The sequence below is a fragment of the Centruroides sculpturatus genome, unplaced genomic scaffold (genome assembly GCF_000671375.1).
Source record: "Centruroides sculpturatus isolate CEXI.00-Female unplaced genomic scaffold, Cexi_2.0 scaffold328, whole genome shotgun sequence".
Lineage (NCBI taxonomy): Eukaryota > Metazoa > Arthropoda > Arachnida > Scorpiones > Buthidae > Centruroides > Centruroides sculpturatus.
In genome coordinates, this window is record NW_019384678.1 from 512,533 (window position 1) to 531,824 (window position 19,292).

The following is a 19,292-nucleotide window of genomic DNA, read 5'->3' on the forward strand; positions in this document are numbered from 1 at the left end:
TCGGGTATATGTAACTCAGTGAAAACACAACGATAGCGCGTTTTAAAATACTACTAACGCCATCTATTGTCAACATTTAGAACTAAAAATTATTTTGTTCGTCTTAATTTATTCGTTCCATTAGGTACTGATAGGTTCAAACTAATACATTTACATCCTCCATCATCCCTTATTTTATCCCCATGGGGGTTGAATTTATCAAAATCCTATTTAAGCGGACGTCTTCATCATAGTAGCTCCAATCTTTAATTTCAGTTCAATCAGTCGAAAATCTAAGAAGATTTATACAAACTTTCATCCCCTATTTTATCCCCTTAGGGGTGGAATTTATCAAAATCCTTTCTTAGCGGATGCCTACGTCATAACATCTACCTGCATGCCAAATTTCAGCCCGATCCGTCCAGTGGTTTGGGCTGTGCGTTGATAGATCACTATGACAGTCACCTTTGAGTTATATATATTTAGATACATTTAAAAAACTTTCACTTATTATAATCATAGTTTTGCTTATAGTTATCATTATCTCCAGGTAAATAGACATTTTTTTAAGTTGTGTGTTTGCACTGTTAGCTTCAATACATTGTTGATAAATCACGATTGTGTTCAATTTTAACCATTACTTTGTATGTTAAATATTAATTGTTTCAATCATTAGATGCTCTCAGTACATTTGTTTAATCTGCTGGAATTCTTATTTCATCTTTATTATTTGTTGACAAAGATGTTACTGAAAAAAAAAATCAGGCAAACAACGCTGGATAAATGTTTGTTAATTAATAATATAGTATATCTTCTTATATAGAAAAAATATATTTCTTTTCGGACTATACATATAATTGAGTTCATCTTCATCTGTCCCTTTACACGTTTAGCAGAGTGCCAGCACAATTATTAAATTAATATTAATTGTGCTGGCCACCGCTAGAAGATTTTTTAACTCATTTAATAAAAAATATAGAAATGTAATAATTCTTACTGCTTATTCAAACATAGCAAACTATTGTAACATGTTGAATTACATTTGAGTACTTTTGGTATTCCTCACCTTGCAAAATTGATGTTTTCCATGAGCACTTTCTAAGAGACAGAGTGATGGTACATTCTGTACTCTAAGAAACAGTCTATCACACAACACAAACTGGTTTCTGTTGTACGATTGTGAAAGATGTTGCTTGTTTGTTCCCAAGTGATTATACATGTCATTTTTGATAGCTAATATTATTGGCATATTCTGCAAATCATCAGTTGCCTTGCGTGTTGCTTCTTGCCCTCTTGGTATTCTTAGCTTCACTGTATCTCTTACTTTGGCTACAGAAAACTTTAGCTCTAGTATTTTCGTTATTTTCTTTATTTGAGCTTCTAAACCTGCCTTTGCACTTGCTCAATCACTACTCAACTTCTTTTTCTGTTTTTGATTGTAGAAAGACTGATCACTTCCATATTAGAGTGTACTTGATGAATTGGAGATAGTCATATTAGGTTGGTCAAGTGATGCCTGTTTATTTTCAATACTTTTCCTGAAATATTTTCATTGGGATCTTCTAATTGAACCACTAGTCACACCTGCTACAGCATCATTACAAAGGGAAGCTGTCTTGGCACAACTTTTAAGGGTGAACCAAATAAGGTTTCATAAGAACTACACTTAATACCTTGATGATATGATCTATATTCTTCATTAGATGCACAAATCATAATCCCTCAATTTAGTGCTGGGTTTGGTTACTTTCTAACCAAAAGTTACAGGACAAGAACACATTATTTATCAAATTTACCATTCTAGATGTGTGACTATTCATAATCACCAGATTAATCACTTTTACCATAAAATATATATGTTAAAACTAGCTTTTGCCCGCGGCTTCGCTCGCGTTAAGAAGTATTATTATTAATTAGGTATAGTTTTTGTGGCTTTACTTTTGTTTAGTGTGTGTAAAAAATTAGGGCCTACAAAACTTCTTTGTACACAATATTCTTAACTAATCTGTCATTAGGCGCTAAAACTATCAAGCTATTGGGTGAACTTACTCGTGAGCAAGCAACATAAAACTGTCCATGAGAGAACATTCTTCAACTTCTCCATTAACGTTCAGATTTTCTTTAGCCATTTTAAAAAAGTCTAACCGACAAAACCTATACTTAAACCAAACGAAAACAAAACAAATGCCAAATACAAAGCAGAGTCTATAACCAAAACTACTAAACCGAAACAAAGCAAATGCAATCCAAAATATGCCAAGAAAAGAACAGCCAAAATCGTCAAATATAATCCGCTAGAAATATTTAGGTATAGTATGTACTATTAGATACGGCGGCCACTCATCATCGGGTATATGTAACTCAGTGAAAACACAACGATAGCGCGTTTTAAAATACTACTAACGCCATCTATTGTCAACATTTAGAACTAAAAATTATTTTGTTCGTCTTAATTTATTCGTTCCATTAGGTACTGATAGGTTCAAACTAATACATTTACATCCTCCATCATCCCTTATTTTATCCCCATGGGGGTTGAATTTATCAAAATCCTATTTAAGCGGACGTCTTCATCATAGTAGCTCCAATCTTTAATTTCAGTTCAATCAGTCGAAAATCTAAGAAGATTTATACAAACTTTCATCCCCTATTTTATCCCCTTAGGGGTGGAATTTATCAAAATCCTTTCTTAGGGGATGCCTACGTCATAGTAGCTTTATGCATGCAAAGTCTCAGCCCGATCGGTTTAAAATTGACAAAGTTTCATACAAACTTTCATCCCCTATTTTATCCCCTTGGGGGTAGAATTGATCAAAATCCTTTCTTAGCGGATGCCTACGTCATAACATCTACCTGCATGCCAAATTTCAGCCCGATCCGTCCAGTGGTTTGGGCTGTGCGTTGATAGATCACTATGACAGTCACCTTTGAGTTATATATATTTAGATACATTTAAAAAACTTTCACTTATTATAATCATAGTTTTGCTTATAGTTATCATTATCTCCAGGTAAATAGACATTTTTTTAAGTTGTGTGTTTGCACTGTTAGCTTCAATACATTGTTGATAAATCACGATTGTGTTCAATTTTAACCATTACTTTGTATGTTAAATATTAATTGTTTCAATCATTAGATGCTCTCAGTACATTTGTTTAATCTGCTGGAATTCTTATTTCATCTTTATTATTTGTTGACAAAGATGTTACTGAAAAAAAAAATCAGGCAAACAACGCTGGATAAATGTTTGTTAATTAATAATATAGTATATCTTCTTATATAGAAAAAATATATTTCTTTTCGGACTATACATATAATTGAGTTCATCTTCATCTGTCCCTTTACACGTTTAGCAGAGTGCCAGCACAATTATTAAATTAATATTAATTGTGCTGGCCACCGCTAGAAGATTTTTTAACTCATTTACATTGGATGGCAGATATGTAGCCTCAAATAAAAGGTCTGTATCACCTAGATTTGTTATTGCTTCTGCAAAGCGAGTGAAGGGACAGATGAAGATGGATTCAATTATATGTATAGTCCGAAAAGAAATATATTTTTTTCTATATGTGAATTCATCCTGGTAATTTTTTAATATTAGTATATCTTCTATTTTTACTTTTTTTTTAAAACTATTTTAACATGTTATTTAATAAAATCAGAATATTTATTTACTTATCCCATATAATATAGAGTGGGCATATGTATATTCCAGTGGGAAAATATTGTGATTTTTGAACAGTTTTTAGAAATGAGTTGCATTTGAGAGTTTGATAGGGTACACACACTGTACAAGTATGCAAAATGTATTTGTTCTCAGATGGATAGCTCTATAAAAAGCTGGAGGTGATATAAAATGTTCCTATATATTCTTGATTAATACCTCTAGACTTTGCAATATTAGAAACAGCTGAAGTTTGTCTTTAGAAGACAAACTGCAGATTCTTCAGGAGTGCATTAGAGATGCAATGAAACAAATAGTACTGGTCAGATACTATATTATTGACCAATTTGAAGAACACCTACAGAATTTAATGTCTGAAGACAAGCTTTTTAAAATTGTATTACATAGTCCATTTACTGACTTGCATTTGTTATACATGATTTAATTTTTTTGCCGAAACATACATATATGTTCCACCCTGTATTAGATTATTGTTCTTGGTGTATGCAAGTCCTGAGATGATTACAATAAGCGGATTCTGTTATATTTTCAAAATGTAAATTTTTTCATTTTTTAAAATATTTTAATGATTTCTTTTCTAAATTATTCTTAGAGCTCTTCTTTATTCTAGATCAGTGTTTCTCAACCTCTAATGAATTGTCGGCCCCTTCACTTTGAAAACAATTTTGTTGGGTTTATTAGTTTAATTTTTTACTAAGTATATAATTATCAAATAAACATTTATTTACTCAAAATACACATTAGATTTTGATATAATTAACAAAATGAAAATTAAGCATTATTCGCTTTGAATCCCCGCTGCATGCTTCAAAATTCTGATGCCAAGGCTAACGCCAAATTCGTATTGCATTGAATAGACTAGTCACTAGTATAATGTTATTTGTTTAAATATTGTATGATATAAAGAATAAAATATCTAATGATTCTTAATATAATGTTTTACTATATCGCCCAGAAAATTGTTTTTGCCCCCGAAATGTAAATTGTTACTAACCACTCCCCAATATGAAAAAAATGCCCACATGGGGACAATATTGGCCCCATTGAGAAACACTGTTCTAGATGATGATAAAAATTTACTTTTTCAAGAAATATGTAATTTTCCTATTCTGTATTCATTCTTAGATTAGATTAAGAAGTTTGTTGATGTTGCTAAATTAGAAATGCTTTATTTTGATGTTACATTTTTTAAAAATTTTAAACTACCTCTAATGACATTGCTGGGCTTGCTCCTCCAAATTTATTAATTTTGTGACCAAATGACAAATTGTCATTTATAATTTAAATTTCAATCAGAATCATAAAGGAGTCCATTCTGTTCATGTAAATTTTTGAGGATATTTTATTTCAGTTTTGTTTCTTTTTACTGTTAGAAGAATTGAGAAACAATATTATCCACAATATAGTCATATATGCACAAAACACAAAATAAGATCATACAAGTTAGTAACTTAATCCTAAAAAAAATTCTAATTATTTCTTGTCAGTGCTTACAAAAATCAGAACTCATTGATCTGCTAGAGTTGAAAATTTTATTTAAACTTTTGATGATTGTATAAAGTTGCAATATTGTATATTGCAAAAATAATTAAGTATCATTATTAATTTTAAATGGAGAATTAAAAATTTAATAATTTCACAAAATATATATTATGAAAAGAATATGGAGATTTAATGTAAATAATAGCCATTTCATTATGTTCAGGACAACAGTAAAATGATTTTGAAGTGATCATTTTGCTCATTTAATTCAGTCTTTTTTCTGAAAACTTTGAATTTCATAGTTATATTTCTGGAAAATATTAAACAATAAAATATTCTGAATAGTAAACTAGATCCAATTTACATAGGATCATTATATTTATTATATTTTATACAAATATTTGAAAATAAAATTTGCTTGAAGGAGTCTCCTAGACAAGAAAAAGAATCGTCAGTGGAAATATTACTGAAGAAAGATTCTGTACAGAGCAAGCGCCATTATCGTTCTCACGGCCATGGTGATTCGGAAAGCTCTTCGGAGGAAGAATCGCCGATAAGAAAAACTGTGCCGGGAAAAGGAAAGGTATTGTGATACATACAATTTCTTAAAATAAATAACAGTTTTTTCCAATTAAGATTGAAGGTTATTTGTGTGATACATTAATCATATTTGTTTTGCAAGTTAAAACATTATTCTATTTCATCTTACAAATCAAAAATTAGTCAACAGTAACTCTAGGAAGATTATGGTTTGCATTTATTAAAATCTTCATATTATTTCTAAATAGAGAATGTTGAATAATAACAATAAAATTTTTCAAAAACAGTTTCGTTTTTAAATATTTGTTTTACTTAAATAAAACTATTAGATTTTGAAATTATAGTATTTAGTTATATACTTGTATATTATTGTTTTCTTTTGCATTAGTTTCTTGTTTGGCTTGTTTAAAGTTTAAAATAATAATTTGTTTTACTATAAAGAAATTAATTTATAAACAATTTTATCTAACATTTTAAATTTGTTTTTAAAAGTACCTTATCGATAATATTGCAAACTTAAGCATTGCCAGAAATAAAATAGTTATGTTATATGAATCTACTAATGATAAATTTGATCTGTAATTAAAGAAACTAAGATAAAAGAATTACACAAAATACTTATTTATAATTTAGTGGAATGATAGACAGAGGAGAAAACAAAAAGCGCATTCGTCGTCGTCATCCTCTCGTTCATCTTCGTCTCGTTCACCCAGTCCTGTTGCCGGTAGAAAGAATCGTTCTAGTCCTCCCTATGGACATAGGTAAATTTATTATTTTATTTTCATTTTTTATTTGCATTCACAATATCTTAATTACAGTCAGAAATTGCCTTTTAAAATTTTGTTTAAAAATTTAATTAGAAAGCAATTCTAATTAATGAACAGTAATTGTGTCAAAAAATTTACTTAATTTTTGAATATATTACATGTTATAGTACTTATTTTTTAAATTGAACTGTACTACATATTAGGTTTAAACAGTAATTTTTTTTGGGGGAAAAAAGGTGGTGGAACGCTCATCTCATTACTAAAAAATACGAGGCGTGTATGGAAAGTAAATACCGTTTCGTTCTACTGCTATTGCAGTGGTAGTATCACAGTTCAGCGTCTGCTCACACGTCTCTCTGGTTGATTGTCAGTCCAGTGACACCATTACAGCCGGATTGTGTTGTTTTTTTCACGTGTTAGTGAGCGTTCAAAATGTTTAAGACTATTGCCGATCCTGCCAACTGTGAAAGTGCATTCTGTAATACGGTTTTTGAATGCAAAGAATGTTAAGCCAGTTGAAGTTCATCGTCAACTTGTAGAGATTTATGGTGAAAATGTAATGAGTGATGGAATGGTTAGAAAGTGGGTTCAACAATTCAATGCTGAATGCACTGATGTTCATGACGAAGCATGGAGTGACTGGCCTTCTGTTGTCAATGATGGTTTGGTTGCAATAGTGAATGAAAAAATTCCTGAAAACAGACGATTCACAATAAGATTGCTTTGTGATGAGTTTCCACAAATTTCAAATACTGTTTTGCATGAGATTGTTGCAACAACTGATGTTCGGCAGTGGCTGTCTTCACTGGCGGCATCTTTCTTTGAAGAGGGTGTAGACAAGTTGGTTTCCCAATATGACAAATGTCTGAACAATGGTGGTAACTATGTAGAAAATTAGTTTCAGACATGCTCTTTCATGTAAAAATAAATTTTGTTTTGAAAAAATATTTTTTATGCGAGTTTTTCCAAAACGGTACTTACTTTTCAGACATGCATCGTACACAAGATTCGGCACACGAGCAGGACTGTCTTAATAATTTTGTTGCCGATCTATGCTCAACAGAGCAATTCAATGCAGACCAAACACCAAATTTTCAAAAATTCTCTTAAAACATATTTAAAAAAAAAGGTGGTGGAATGCTGTTATATTGCATTCTATGACAAAAAAAAGTGCTGGGTTTAAATAATCCAAAACCAAAAGACTTAATTAATCAATTTAAATAAAATTAGATATGCAAAGTTTTCTTATTTTGACCATTTTGAAAGCAGGGTTAATATTATAAAGAATACTATTAATATAAAAGTTTGAGAAAACAAAATTTAAGTATAATAAAGTATATTAATTAAATAAAAAAAGGAGGGAAATGTGAAAAAACTATATTTACATTTTAACTATGAACTAGGTTTTTTTTCTTTTTTTTAGTAGACAAAGTTGTTATCAGTTAATTTAGAACATTATTTGAAGAATATCAGTAAAAATGTTAACAACATTTTTGTAGAGCTTCACCACGTTGGAGGAATAGTCCTCAACGACAAAGATTTGCACGTTATTCACCACAAAGACGCCGCTCACCTACACCTGAGAGACAAAAACGAATGCAGAGTCCAACTCCTGAAAGGTTTAGACATAGGCCATATGGAATGGATAGAAGATCACCAATGTATGATAGAGAAAGGGAGAGAAATGACAGAGAAAGAGAAAGAAATGATAGAGAAAGAATGAGAGATAGAGGTAATGATACATTTGTTTTCTAAAGTATTATAAAGACTGATACATTAAAATATGAAAATAAGATGATGTAAAGTTTCAATGATTAGTTTAATTATGATAGAAGTTAGTTAATCTGGCACTTGCAGTACGTTCTTGGACCAAAATATCAGTCTCATGATAAAAATTTTGTTTGTTCTGGAGGTAATGGATGGCCGCCATCAGTTAGATGAAACCAGGCCGTCTTTCTCCATCCATTTCCATCTCCACAAAGACTGTCTTTATCAGAAGGCAGTAAACGTGAATTAGTTAAGTCCACGACCATGTTTTAAACTAAAACAACATTTATTTACAACAATCTTATGAGTACGCTTGAGAGAGAGCTACACATGCTCATGGCAGCGATCACCTGACAAGAAAAAGCAACAATACCCAGAATCCCATCCAAGAAAAACCCTTGTCCCCGTTTTTCAATCTGGGATTCATGGGAAACTCCTAGAGGAGTGGCGTTATCTCACCAGTCCGTGATTTGTCGCTGCAATACCCCCTCCTAGCGATCACAATCGATGAATCTCACTGGGGGTTTGATTTTGAGGCCGTCGTGAGGTCTTCGTCTTGTATGTGGGTTCTGGTTGGTGATTATGCCTGGCCATCTTGTTGCTGGGTTGGTCTATCACAGGCTGTGCAGGGCTGATTGAGTCTTTCTCCTTGAGCATAAAGGCAGGTTTCAGTCTGTCGATGGAGACGACCACTTCTTTGTTATTTTTTTTTATTTTGAAGAATTTGTCTCCCTTTTCCACTACGGGGAATGGTCCGTCGTAGGGAGGGCGTAGTGGGGCGCGTACAGCATCGTAACGTAGAAAAACGTGGCTACAGTCTCTTAAATGCATGGGAACAAAAAGTTTGGGCTCCCCATGCGATGCTGCCGGCGTTGGTGTTAAGTTTTTGAAGAAAGACTTTAGTGTCTTTATGAAATCTGCAGTGTTTATGTCCGCTGGGGTAGGATCGAAGAATTCACCTGGTAAACGTATTGTCTGTCCGTAGACTAACTCACTGGACGTTGCTTGTAGGTCAGGCTTGAACGTTGTCCTTAACCCAAGTAGTACGGTAGGGAGTATCTCCGTCCACCGTTCTGTTAAGTAGGTTTTCAGGGCACATTTTAATGTCCGATGCCAACCTTCGATCATACCATTAGCCTGGGGGTGAAAGGAGCATGTATGTATGTGTTTCGAACCCATTAGGATAGCCAAAGACCGAAACAAACATGATTCAAGTTGGCGTCCCTGGTCGGTAGTAATGACCCCCCCGGAACACCGAATCGAGCTATCCACGTCCGGTATAAGGCTTTAGCCACAGTGTCGGCCTCTATATCCCACAGTGGTTCTGCTTCAACCCAACAAGTATACCTGTCGATCATAGTGAGACAATAGCAATGATTTCCAGAAGGAGGGAGCAGACCAATGAGGTTGATGTGGATGTGATAGAAACATTTGTTTTCCACAGGGATGCTTGTAATTGGACTTTTAGTATATTTAGTAATTTTGATGCGTTGACAGGGAATGCACGTAATTGTCCACTTGCGACGGTCAGCCTCCATGCCCGGCCATACGAACCGATCGATTATTAGCTTCACCGTGGCTTTACTGCCTGGGTGCGAAAGGTCATGCATGGCATGGAAAATTGATTGCCTTTGCGTCTCAAAGATAAAAGGGCGAATCTTACCAGTAGACACATCACAGTAAAGTTCTACTTGATATTCCAGTAATATTAGTTTTTTAAGCTGTAGACTGGTCGAACTATTTTCCAAAAGTAATTGTAGGCTTGGGTCGATCTTTTGTGCATCAACAATTAATTTGTAATTTATGGGAGGAGGGCAAACGATAGAGTCGACTCTGGAAAGTATATCGGCCGGAATATTATCAGTTCCTTTTATGTATCTAATGTCAGTGGTAAACTGGCCTATATAATCTAATTGACGTAATTGTCTGGGGGAGCATTTTTCACTTTTCTGGAGAAAGGTAAATGTCAATGGCTTATGATCTGTATATAGCGCGAAAGGTCTAGCTTTCACCATAAAATGAAAATGCTTAATCTCTGAGTAAGCGGCTAACAGCTTGCGATTGTACGCCAAATATTTCTTTTCCATATCTGTAAGTTTGCGTGAAAAAAACCTAATGGCTCTGTGCCGGATTTAGTGACCTGATGCAGCACGACACCAAGGGCGAACTCTGATGCATCAACCTGCAACGCTAAGTGTGCATCCAGGGCTGAATGAGCTAGTAGAGCTGCATTTGCTAATCGAGTTTTGGATTCCTCGAATGCCTTTTTTGCTTCGTCTGTCCATGAAATTTCCACATTGTCGGATCGTTTTGTGTTTTTCAAATAGTCACAAAGCAGGGCTTGAGCCTGAGTGGCGTGTGGAATATTACGGTGATAGTAGTTCAACAGGCCTAAAACCCTACGGAGCTCTTTTACTGTTTTGGGTCGCTCAATCTTTATGGCGGCTTCTACTTTCTGGGGGAGAGGTTTGATTCCGCTGGCGTTGACTAAATAACCTAGGAAAGGTAATTCGTTTGTACCGAGTATGCACTTATCTGGGTTTATTCGAATACCATATTCTGATAAATGTCCGAGTACTTTTTCCAGATGAACATAATGTTCTTCCTTTCTCTTACTTGTCAACAGGATGTTGTCTATGTAGACAAAAACAAAATCTAATCCATGTAAGACTTCGTGCATAAACCTCAGGAAAGTTTGTGCCATGTTGGACAACCCAAACGCATGTATAAAAATTCATAAAGGCCAAAGGGTGTTGTAAGGGTATGTCTTCAGGGTGGACCAGGATCTGATGATATGCTCGCGTTAGGTCTATTTCGGAAAATATAGTCTTCCTGTATAAATTCTGAGCAAAATCTTGTAGATGAGGCAGTGGGTGCCTGTCCAGCACCATTATTTTATTAAGGGCCTGGTAATCCCCAGTGGGATGATAGTCCCTGTTCGGTTTGGGTACTAAGTGCAGTGGATTGGACCAATTGGAATTACTCAGCCGACAAATGCCTAGTTCTAACATTAACTGGAATTCCTTTTTTGTGATTTCCAGCTGTTCTGGATTGAGATGGCGGGGGCGAGAAAAAACGTTATGTCCTTTGGTAATAATACGGTGGACCGTGTTGTGTTTGGGTTTGGTGCTAGATGGATGTGGCCGAAGGATATCTTTATGTTTGTTTAAAGTGTCGCTGAATTCCAAATTAGAAGCAGTTAAAGTAATGTTAGTTTGCACGCTGTGGTGAGCGGACCCTGTCGTTGTCAAGGACGTTAATGGGTCTGTAATGCGGGCGTTTTTTAAGTCGATCAGGAGACCGAAGTTTCTTATGAAATCAGCGCCTATTATTGGTTTGCTGACATTTGCGATTACAAGGCCACATAAATTCGCACCTTAAATTTAGGGACACGGTTATGGTTTTTGTGCCGTAAGTCTTTATCGGGGAATTGTTGCCGAATAAAGTGTCAATGAGGAGGATGCTCTTAATGCTATGGCGACGTTATATGGTAGAACGCAAATGTCGCTACCACTGTCGATTAAGTAGTGACGACATGAGGTTGGATCGTAAACGAAAATGTGGCTTGTGTTAATTTGGAAATCACATTGCGCCACGTGTGATTTTTGAGCTAGTTTCCCTGATCTCAGAATTTGCAAGGGGCCTTACATTTATTTGCTTGATCACCGAACTTTGCGTGATACCAGCATAGGCCTTTTGCCTGGGGTCGAACCAGTGTCTGCGAACGCTGACGATTCCAAGATCGATTCCGGGGGTGTCTATAATCACGTGATTGTCTGTCACTGGGCCTTGCTAGTGTGAGCCGCCGGGGAGGTTGGGAAAGCCTCTCCTATATGGCCACAGGTCGGTGACCTACTTTCTTGTCAAGGATGGCGTTACATTCAGTTACGCGTTACGCGAGTGGAGGAGAGTCAGAAGGGTCGACGATAAGACGATGTACAGTTGAGTAAACGACACCATTTAAAAACAAAACAAGAGTTTATTAAACTGACTAACTAAAGAAAATTTACACAAAACTCCTTCAACATAGCAAAGAGAGAGAGTTCACAATAATATTTCATACCTCTGGGATAATATCGGATGGATACTCCGGTTTTAATTTCTGATATGCGGTGCAAGGTGTGGCTTAAGGTGGAGTAGGTCTGCGATGGGGAAAACTTCGATGTCCGTCTCCGTCGTTGTTCGTTCGATTGGCGACTCCCCCGATTGAAGAAGGAGGAGACTTTTTATACGTTTTGCCATGAGAAAAGTCGTCATGTGACCCACTGTCTTAGCAGGTGTGAGGTTAAAGGTGGTTCCGAGCTGCAATAAATCGTTGAAGTTGGACTTTAATCGTCAACATTAAGACTTGCAGACGACTGCTATTGTTAGATGGTCGAATGTTTACGTTAAAGGAGAGAGTTGTAACTTGATACTTAATATGTTTATATAAGGGAGATAGTTGATTTCGTTTTTCTGACGATGGTTTTTTTTTCCAGTAAGGTAATAAATTTATTCAAAATATGTTACAGTTGTTAAAATTTGGAAGAAAGAAAAACAAATTGGGTTGCCCACGGGTCGGATCTCACACTAGGCAATTAACTTGCTCTGTTAATTCAGCGACCTGCGTTTGGAGCTTCATTATAGCCGCGTGTGTATTATTTTCGTTCCTTGCTAAATTAGTTTCAGCTATTTGCAAAGGTGTGAGCTTGAGAATTTTATCATCCATTTGGGCTAATTTGTCTAAATCTCCATCGGAAACAGAAAGAATTGCCTGAGTTTCTTTGGGTAAACGCTGAATCCATGGCGTTCTTAAAAATTCCTCCCCAACTTTATTGCTAGCTAGTTGTTGCATTTTATGTAAAAGATGAGATGGTTTCTTCATCTCATTCATCTCCTAACATGGCATTAGACAGCAAATCTTTTACTTGTTTTTGTTCGGAATTAGAAAATTCTGCTATGAGTCAATCTTTTAGTGTTTGATGTAAATTTTCCCTAGGAGGGTTTTTAATGATAATCGCTCACATATGATAACACTTCAGAGTTGAGAGCTGAAACCACTGCGTAATACTTAGTAGTATCTTGCGATATATCAGCGAGTTTAAACCGGGCCTCGATAAATAAACCATAAATTGGCTTCTTTATCCCAAAATTGAGGAAGTTTAAGGGCTTCCTGACTGATTTCTGGCTTAAGATCGATTTTGTTTGGCATTTTAAGACAACCAGGGGATACCTACTCAGCAGAACAAAAAAAATGGAACAGAAAACTCCACTTACCCGTGTTAGATGCCTTACTCTGGCAAGAGGTTGCAGACACACAGATGTGGGGACAATTTCGCCAGTTTTAGGAGTGGCTACGTGTGGCAAGTGGTTCACATCCCCAAGGAGCATCGTCTATCGTAGTCGCGGAATTTATTCCGTACTATCCACTGAGGGAACACAATGCAGTAACTAGTAAAGGTCTTGTTCTTTCTTCGCAACCTTCTGACTCCAGATCAGAAGGTTGCGTGTTTGGGTCACGTCCGGTTCACCACTGGAGGTAATGGATGGCCGCCATCAGTTAGATGAAACCAGGCTGTCTTTCTCCATCCATTTCCATCTCCACAAAGACTGTCTTTATCAGAAGGCGGTAAACGTGAATTAGTTAAGTCCACGACTATGTTTTAAACTAAAAGACATTTATTTACAACAATCTTACACGTACACTAGAGATAGAGCTACATGTGCTCATGGCAGCGATCATCCGGCAAGAAAAAGCAACAATACCCCGAATCCCATCCGGGAAAAATCTTGTCCCCATTTTTCAATCTGGGATTCACGAGAAACTCCTAGAGGAGTGGCGCCATCTCACCAGTCCGTGATTTGTCACCGCAGTTTTATAAAGTTTTCTTAATGAACTGCAAAATTATTATTTTGATATGATTATTTTCCTTTCCTATTCCAAAAATTAATATGTTCAAAGTAACAAATATTTCACATAAAATTTTTATAAATTATTGTAAATTTTTCCACTATATATTATTTATCAGTTTAAAAACTTTAAACTTTTTTAAATTCATAAAGAAGTAATTTCTACTGTGATGAATGTTGCAAAACAATATGCATGTGTTTACAAAATTATGAGGGCTAATTTTTAAATAAGGTCCGTTTGTGAGTGAGAGTGAGAATGATGCACAATCGCAGCAGTGCTTGTGTGTGTCTGCTGCAAGCATGCTTTGCATGCATTTAGACACCATTTGCAGCCATGTCGTCTATGTGCTGAGCTGTAAAAGTTTATAATGTTTAAGAAAATTGAGCCACCCGCTGACTGTGAGATATGATCTGTTATTCGATTCTTGAGTGCAAGAAACTTGGCAGCAGTGGAAATTCATTGTCAGATTTGTGAAGTTTATGGTGATAATGCTATGAGTGATAGCAAAGTTCGAAAGTGGGTAAGAATGTTCAAGGACCGGCGGGTTAATGTGCATGATGAGCCACACTCTGGCCGACCTTCTCTGATTTCTGAAGATTTGGTTTGTGATGTGGATAACAAAATCCGAGAGGACCAATGATTTACGATTTCAATGTTATCAACTGAATTTCCACAGGTTTCAAGATCAGTTTTGTATGTCATTGTTTCGGAGAAACTGAATTATCGAAAATTGTGTTCTCAGTGGGTTCCAAGACTGCTTCTTGACGATCACAAAACAAAAAGATTGGACAGTGCTTTATCGTTTTTGACTCGATACGATCAGAAAGGAGATGAATTGTTGGACCACATTGTTACAGGTAAGACTTTGGTGTCTGACATGACTCCTGAGTCCAAGCAATAGTCAATGGAATGGTGACACACATCTTTGCCAACCAAAGCCAAACAGTCCATTTCAGCATGAATAATTATGGAAACTGTCTTTTGGGATGGGAAAGGGATTTTGTTAGTGGATTTTATGCCGAGAGGCACAACAATCAATTCTGATGCATATTGTGTGACCTTGAGAAAAATCCAGCGTATCATAAAAAAGCAGTATGGTCTACTGTCTTCCGGTGTGATGTTGCTCCATGACAATGCAAGGCCACATGTTTCTGCACAAACACAAGGTCTAATCAGTTCTTTTGGATGGGGACAACTGGATCATTCACCTTACAGTCCAGACCTGGCACCCAGTGATTTTCACTTGTTTCGATACTTAAAGCAGGTGGTCAACGGTTCAGCGACAATGAAGAAGTGAAAACTACAGTTATGGATTGGGCTTTTTCACAGGCGGCAGATTTCTATGAAGTTGGAATTCAAAAAATTGTTGAGCGGTATGACAAATGTTTGAACAAACATGGAAATTATGTAGAAAAGTAGATGAAAGTATGTAGAATACAGGTATACCTCGACTTACGTCGTTTCGAGTTACGTCGTTCCCGATTATACGTTGTTTGTCAAAAAAGTATATGGAAAAATAAAAATCAAGTTTAAGTCATTTTATTCGACTTTACGTCTGTCTGCCACAAATATTGAAGTTGTAATATAACTAGAAAAACGTTTAAAGCACATAAAATCATATTAAAATATATACAAGTATGTACTGTATTTACAGTATATGCATTCGTAAATTTAGATTACTTTTTTTCTGTACTGTATTAAAAACTAAAATTTATTTGTTTGTGAGCTTAAAATAGATTTTTATTAACCATATATTATTAAAAATGCATTAATAAATAAAATACAGAACCGGGAATGGTAATTTATGGTTTAGCCTAGTGATAAGTAGATTCGGAGACAAGTAAATTCGACTTGACGTTCTCCTGGAACCAATTACCGACGTAAGGCGAGTTATACCTGTATTGGAAAAAATATATTTTAATGATATTTACAGTATATTTCTTCTTATTAAAAAACAGACCTTATTTTAAAAATAGCCTTTGTACATATTTCTAATAAACAAAATTATTAAAATTTCTTTGTTTTTTATCGGAAAGAATGAAACTGTTGATCAAAAAGGGTATATAATTTGTAAGTTTACATTATTTTTGTTCTGAATTTGAACGATATTTCAAGCAATTTTTAATTTTCAGAAAAATTAATCTAAATTATAAAGTAATAGTATTAAACTTCAATGTGACTTCAGGTCGCCGACCATCACCAATGTATCCAGAGAAAAGAAGGTGGTCTCCACGAGATGAACGGAGGCAATGGATGTACGACGATCATCGACAGAGAATTAACCCAAATTACGATAGGCAAGAATATGCATCGAGACATTGGCCTCCTCCTAGCCCAAGAGGCAGATATCATTCCCCATCACCAGAGATTCAGAGATTACCTGAAAGACGTCGTAATTCTCCTTCCTTCGGTTCTAATAATATGAAGTATGTAAGGTTAGTAGGTTCAATCTTTCTTCATACTGTTTATTATAATTTTTTAGTATGTAATTATTTGAATTGATTATTTTAAATTAGAATAAAAATGGACTTGGAAATATTGTCCTTATTGATTTTTAGAGAATATATTGACTGTCGGTATAATTGGATGAAATGCTCCCTGATGCCATTCTCAATTAGGAATGATAATCAACTTTTAACATTTGTTCTTTGGCATAAACTTGTAATAAGGTTTGCAAAAAGAAGAATTTATGTGAATCATCATGTAGATGGCATATGAAACAGAAAATTTTAACCAGATACTACAGGATAACTTTTTCAGCTCAGGCATACTGATACATGTAGAATTTGTTGTTTACTGTATAGAATAAATGAAAGTTGTATTCAGTAGTTACTTAGCACTCATCTTTTACATTTTATGCAATTGCTGTCTTATAGAAAAGTTATCAGATAGCCGAAAATAATTGTACTGTGTTCTGGAAATAATTATATAGTCTACATAATGCATATGCCTTTTCTATCAACCAATGACAATACTTTCAACATGTCATCCATTGCAAGTTATTACAGTTATGTTAAAAAGTATTGTTTTATCACATTAAATTCATTTTAAAATAATAATTTTAGATGCTTATAAAATATATTCAATAATAATAATTGTAACATTTAAAATTATTTATATTTTGTAATTTAAATATTTATAATTTTAAATATTGTATTTAATTTTGTTGGTTTTCTAACATTCCATTCTCAAACTTTGTGTAATAGCTGATGATGACAAAGTAGGTTAAAACATTTGCTTTAACAAACAGACTTTCAAATAAAAAGCTATTTGTTTTCTATTTTGTAAAATGATGTTAGTTTTTCTCTGAATTTCTTAATTTAGAAAAGAAAATTAAACATACTGATTTAAATTTTGTTACTAAAGTAATGTTTTTGTTGACATGAGAAAACAGTATGTTTTGATTGTCTATTTGTGACGTATGATCTGATCTTAGCTTATGAGATGGAGACAGGCCAGAAAATTAGACAATAAATAGTAGCAGTAGCACAGTAGTTCAATTCATTGTTATTGGGATTACTTTTCAGTTTCATTTTTTAAACTTATATCAATCTCTGTTCAATATTAAGTTATTAATAAAACCATTTATTTAATGTAAAAAGAACAAAAATAAATAAATATTTTACTACTGATTTGCTTAAAATTAGTACAGTCGACCCCCTTATAACATGGGTTCATATATTGCAGCGAAAAAATTGAAACCATATTCGTATAAAGATGCTAAAAGAGACTCGTAAAATGTCATCGCCAACTCGTGTTGCGACAGGATTGGTCAAATCTGGACCAATAGTGGATGAGCAGCATATTAAGTTTAATTCTATTGACAAAAAAAAAAGACAATGGGTTAATTGACCCCAACAGAAAGTTAACTAATTCAATACTTGAAAAGTAGTAACAAAATCAATAATCAAAGCAACTTGTACATATATCTAATCAACAAAATTGTTATCTCCACCTCAAAAAATATGATTTTACAGCAAAAGATTATATTTCCTCTAGTTTATTACCCTTCAGTAGGAATAGAATGAGCAGGCTGTCTTTCGACTTAGCCCGGAAAGTTAGAAAAGGTGAGGATAAAGGGTGGAAGTTGGGAAGAAGTAGGTTAGAGAGGAAGAGGAAAAAGGCGGGGGAGGGGGTGGAAGAGGCAGAGGGTGAAAGGAAGGGTTTGGGATTTCCTGGACGGACGTAACTTTTTTATTGAAAATAAAGGAACATTTACATATAAACAAGGTGCCAATTTGGCTTGGAAGAGTACAGTACTAAGTATAATTATACAATAAACACATTTCAAGTGGGGTATTACAAAAAAGTTGGGTAGTATACAGAGGTGCCTTGTGCAAGCGGTGTTGATGCTGTAAAGTCTGTCAGATGGTCCTTATTGGCGGGTAGTTGACGAACACGGTGAGTTGTGGTTGCTGGAAGCTGGAAGAGGTTACTGCTGCTGGACAAGTTGCGGAAGATGATAGCTGGATGCTAGAAGGAAATTGCGAACTAGTGATTAGGCCCGCAGACTATGGCAGACAGAGGTGGAGCCCAACCGATGGGGGGGATGAGTGGCCAGCCTAAGATGGACCGGTGGCAGGCAGGGGAGTGCCTGTAGGAGGGCAACCCTGCGAGGAACCACGGAAGATGGTGCAGGAGTTTATAAAATTGTTGAACACGGTGAAGGTTTCTTTAGTCTCACATAGAAAGTCTGCTGGAGGTGGCCATGGCTGGCCGTTGAGGGTGCAGTGCATCCATAGAGGACCACGCTGGAGGTCAAAGTCCGGGCAGTCAAAGACATAGTGGAAAACATCCCCAATACTAGTGTTGTCACAATGGCAGTAAGGAGATGGAAGTTTTTTGAATCTGTGTAGATATGCCGGAAGGTTCCCATGCCCTGTGAGGCATTGGGAGAGCTCAAAGGTGGGGTGAAGATGATGCAGGAGGATGCGTCTGTGGATGGAGGGTAGGAAGCGGTAGGTAGTGCGGCCAGTAGTGGAGACTTCCCATTCCGATTGCCAGGCCTCATTGCATTTTTTGAGGATGTAGCTGTTGATGTGCGTTATAGGTACACGTCCATAGGTGGGATTTAGCTTCAAACCAGCCGCCTTTTTGGCCAGGGAATCAGCCCGCTCATTTCCTTCGATGTTTTGGTGACCGGGAACCCAACAAAGGGTAACGTTGCTGTAGTTGTTGAGAT

The 19,292-nt window shown here is 35.4% G+C and overlaps 1 protein-coding gene across 5 annotated transcripts in view; it reads left to right on the plus strand.

Moving 5' to 3' along the window:
- LOC111626901 (serine/arginine repetitive matrix protein 1-like) overlaps positions 1-17,072 on the plus strand; it is a 136,319-nt gene extending 119,247 nt beyond the window's left edge. For 4 of the 5 annotated variants that reach the window (XM_023370422.1, XM_023370423.1, XM_023370424.1 and 1 more), the window contains 4 exons: positions 5,571-5,729; positions 6,320-6,447; positions 7,953-8,185; positions 16,296-17,071. In XM_023370422.1, coding sequence (XP_023226190.1) covers positions 5,571-5,729; positions 6,320-6,447; positions 7,953-8,185; positions 16,296-16,612 — 837 coding nt within the window. In that variant the 3' untranslated portion in view covers positions 16,613-17,071. Of the gene's footprint in view, positions 1-5,570; positions 5,730-6,319; positions 6,448-7,952; positions 8,186-16,295 lie in introns of all 5 variants that reach the window. The other variant, XM_023370426.1, reaches the window with a different exon arrangement.
- Positions 17,073-19,292: the final 2,220 nt, after the last annotated feature.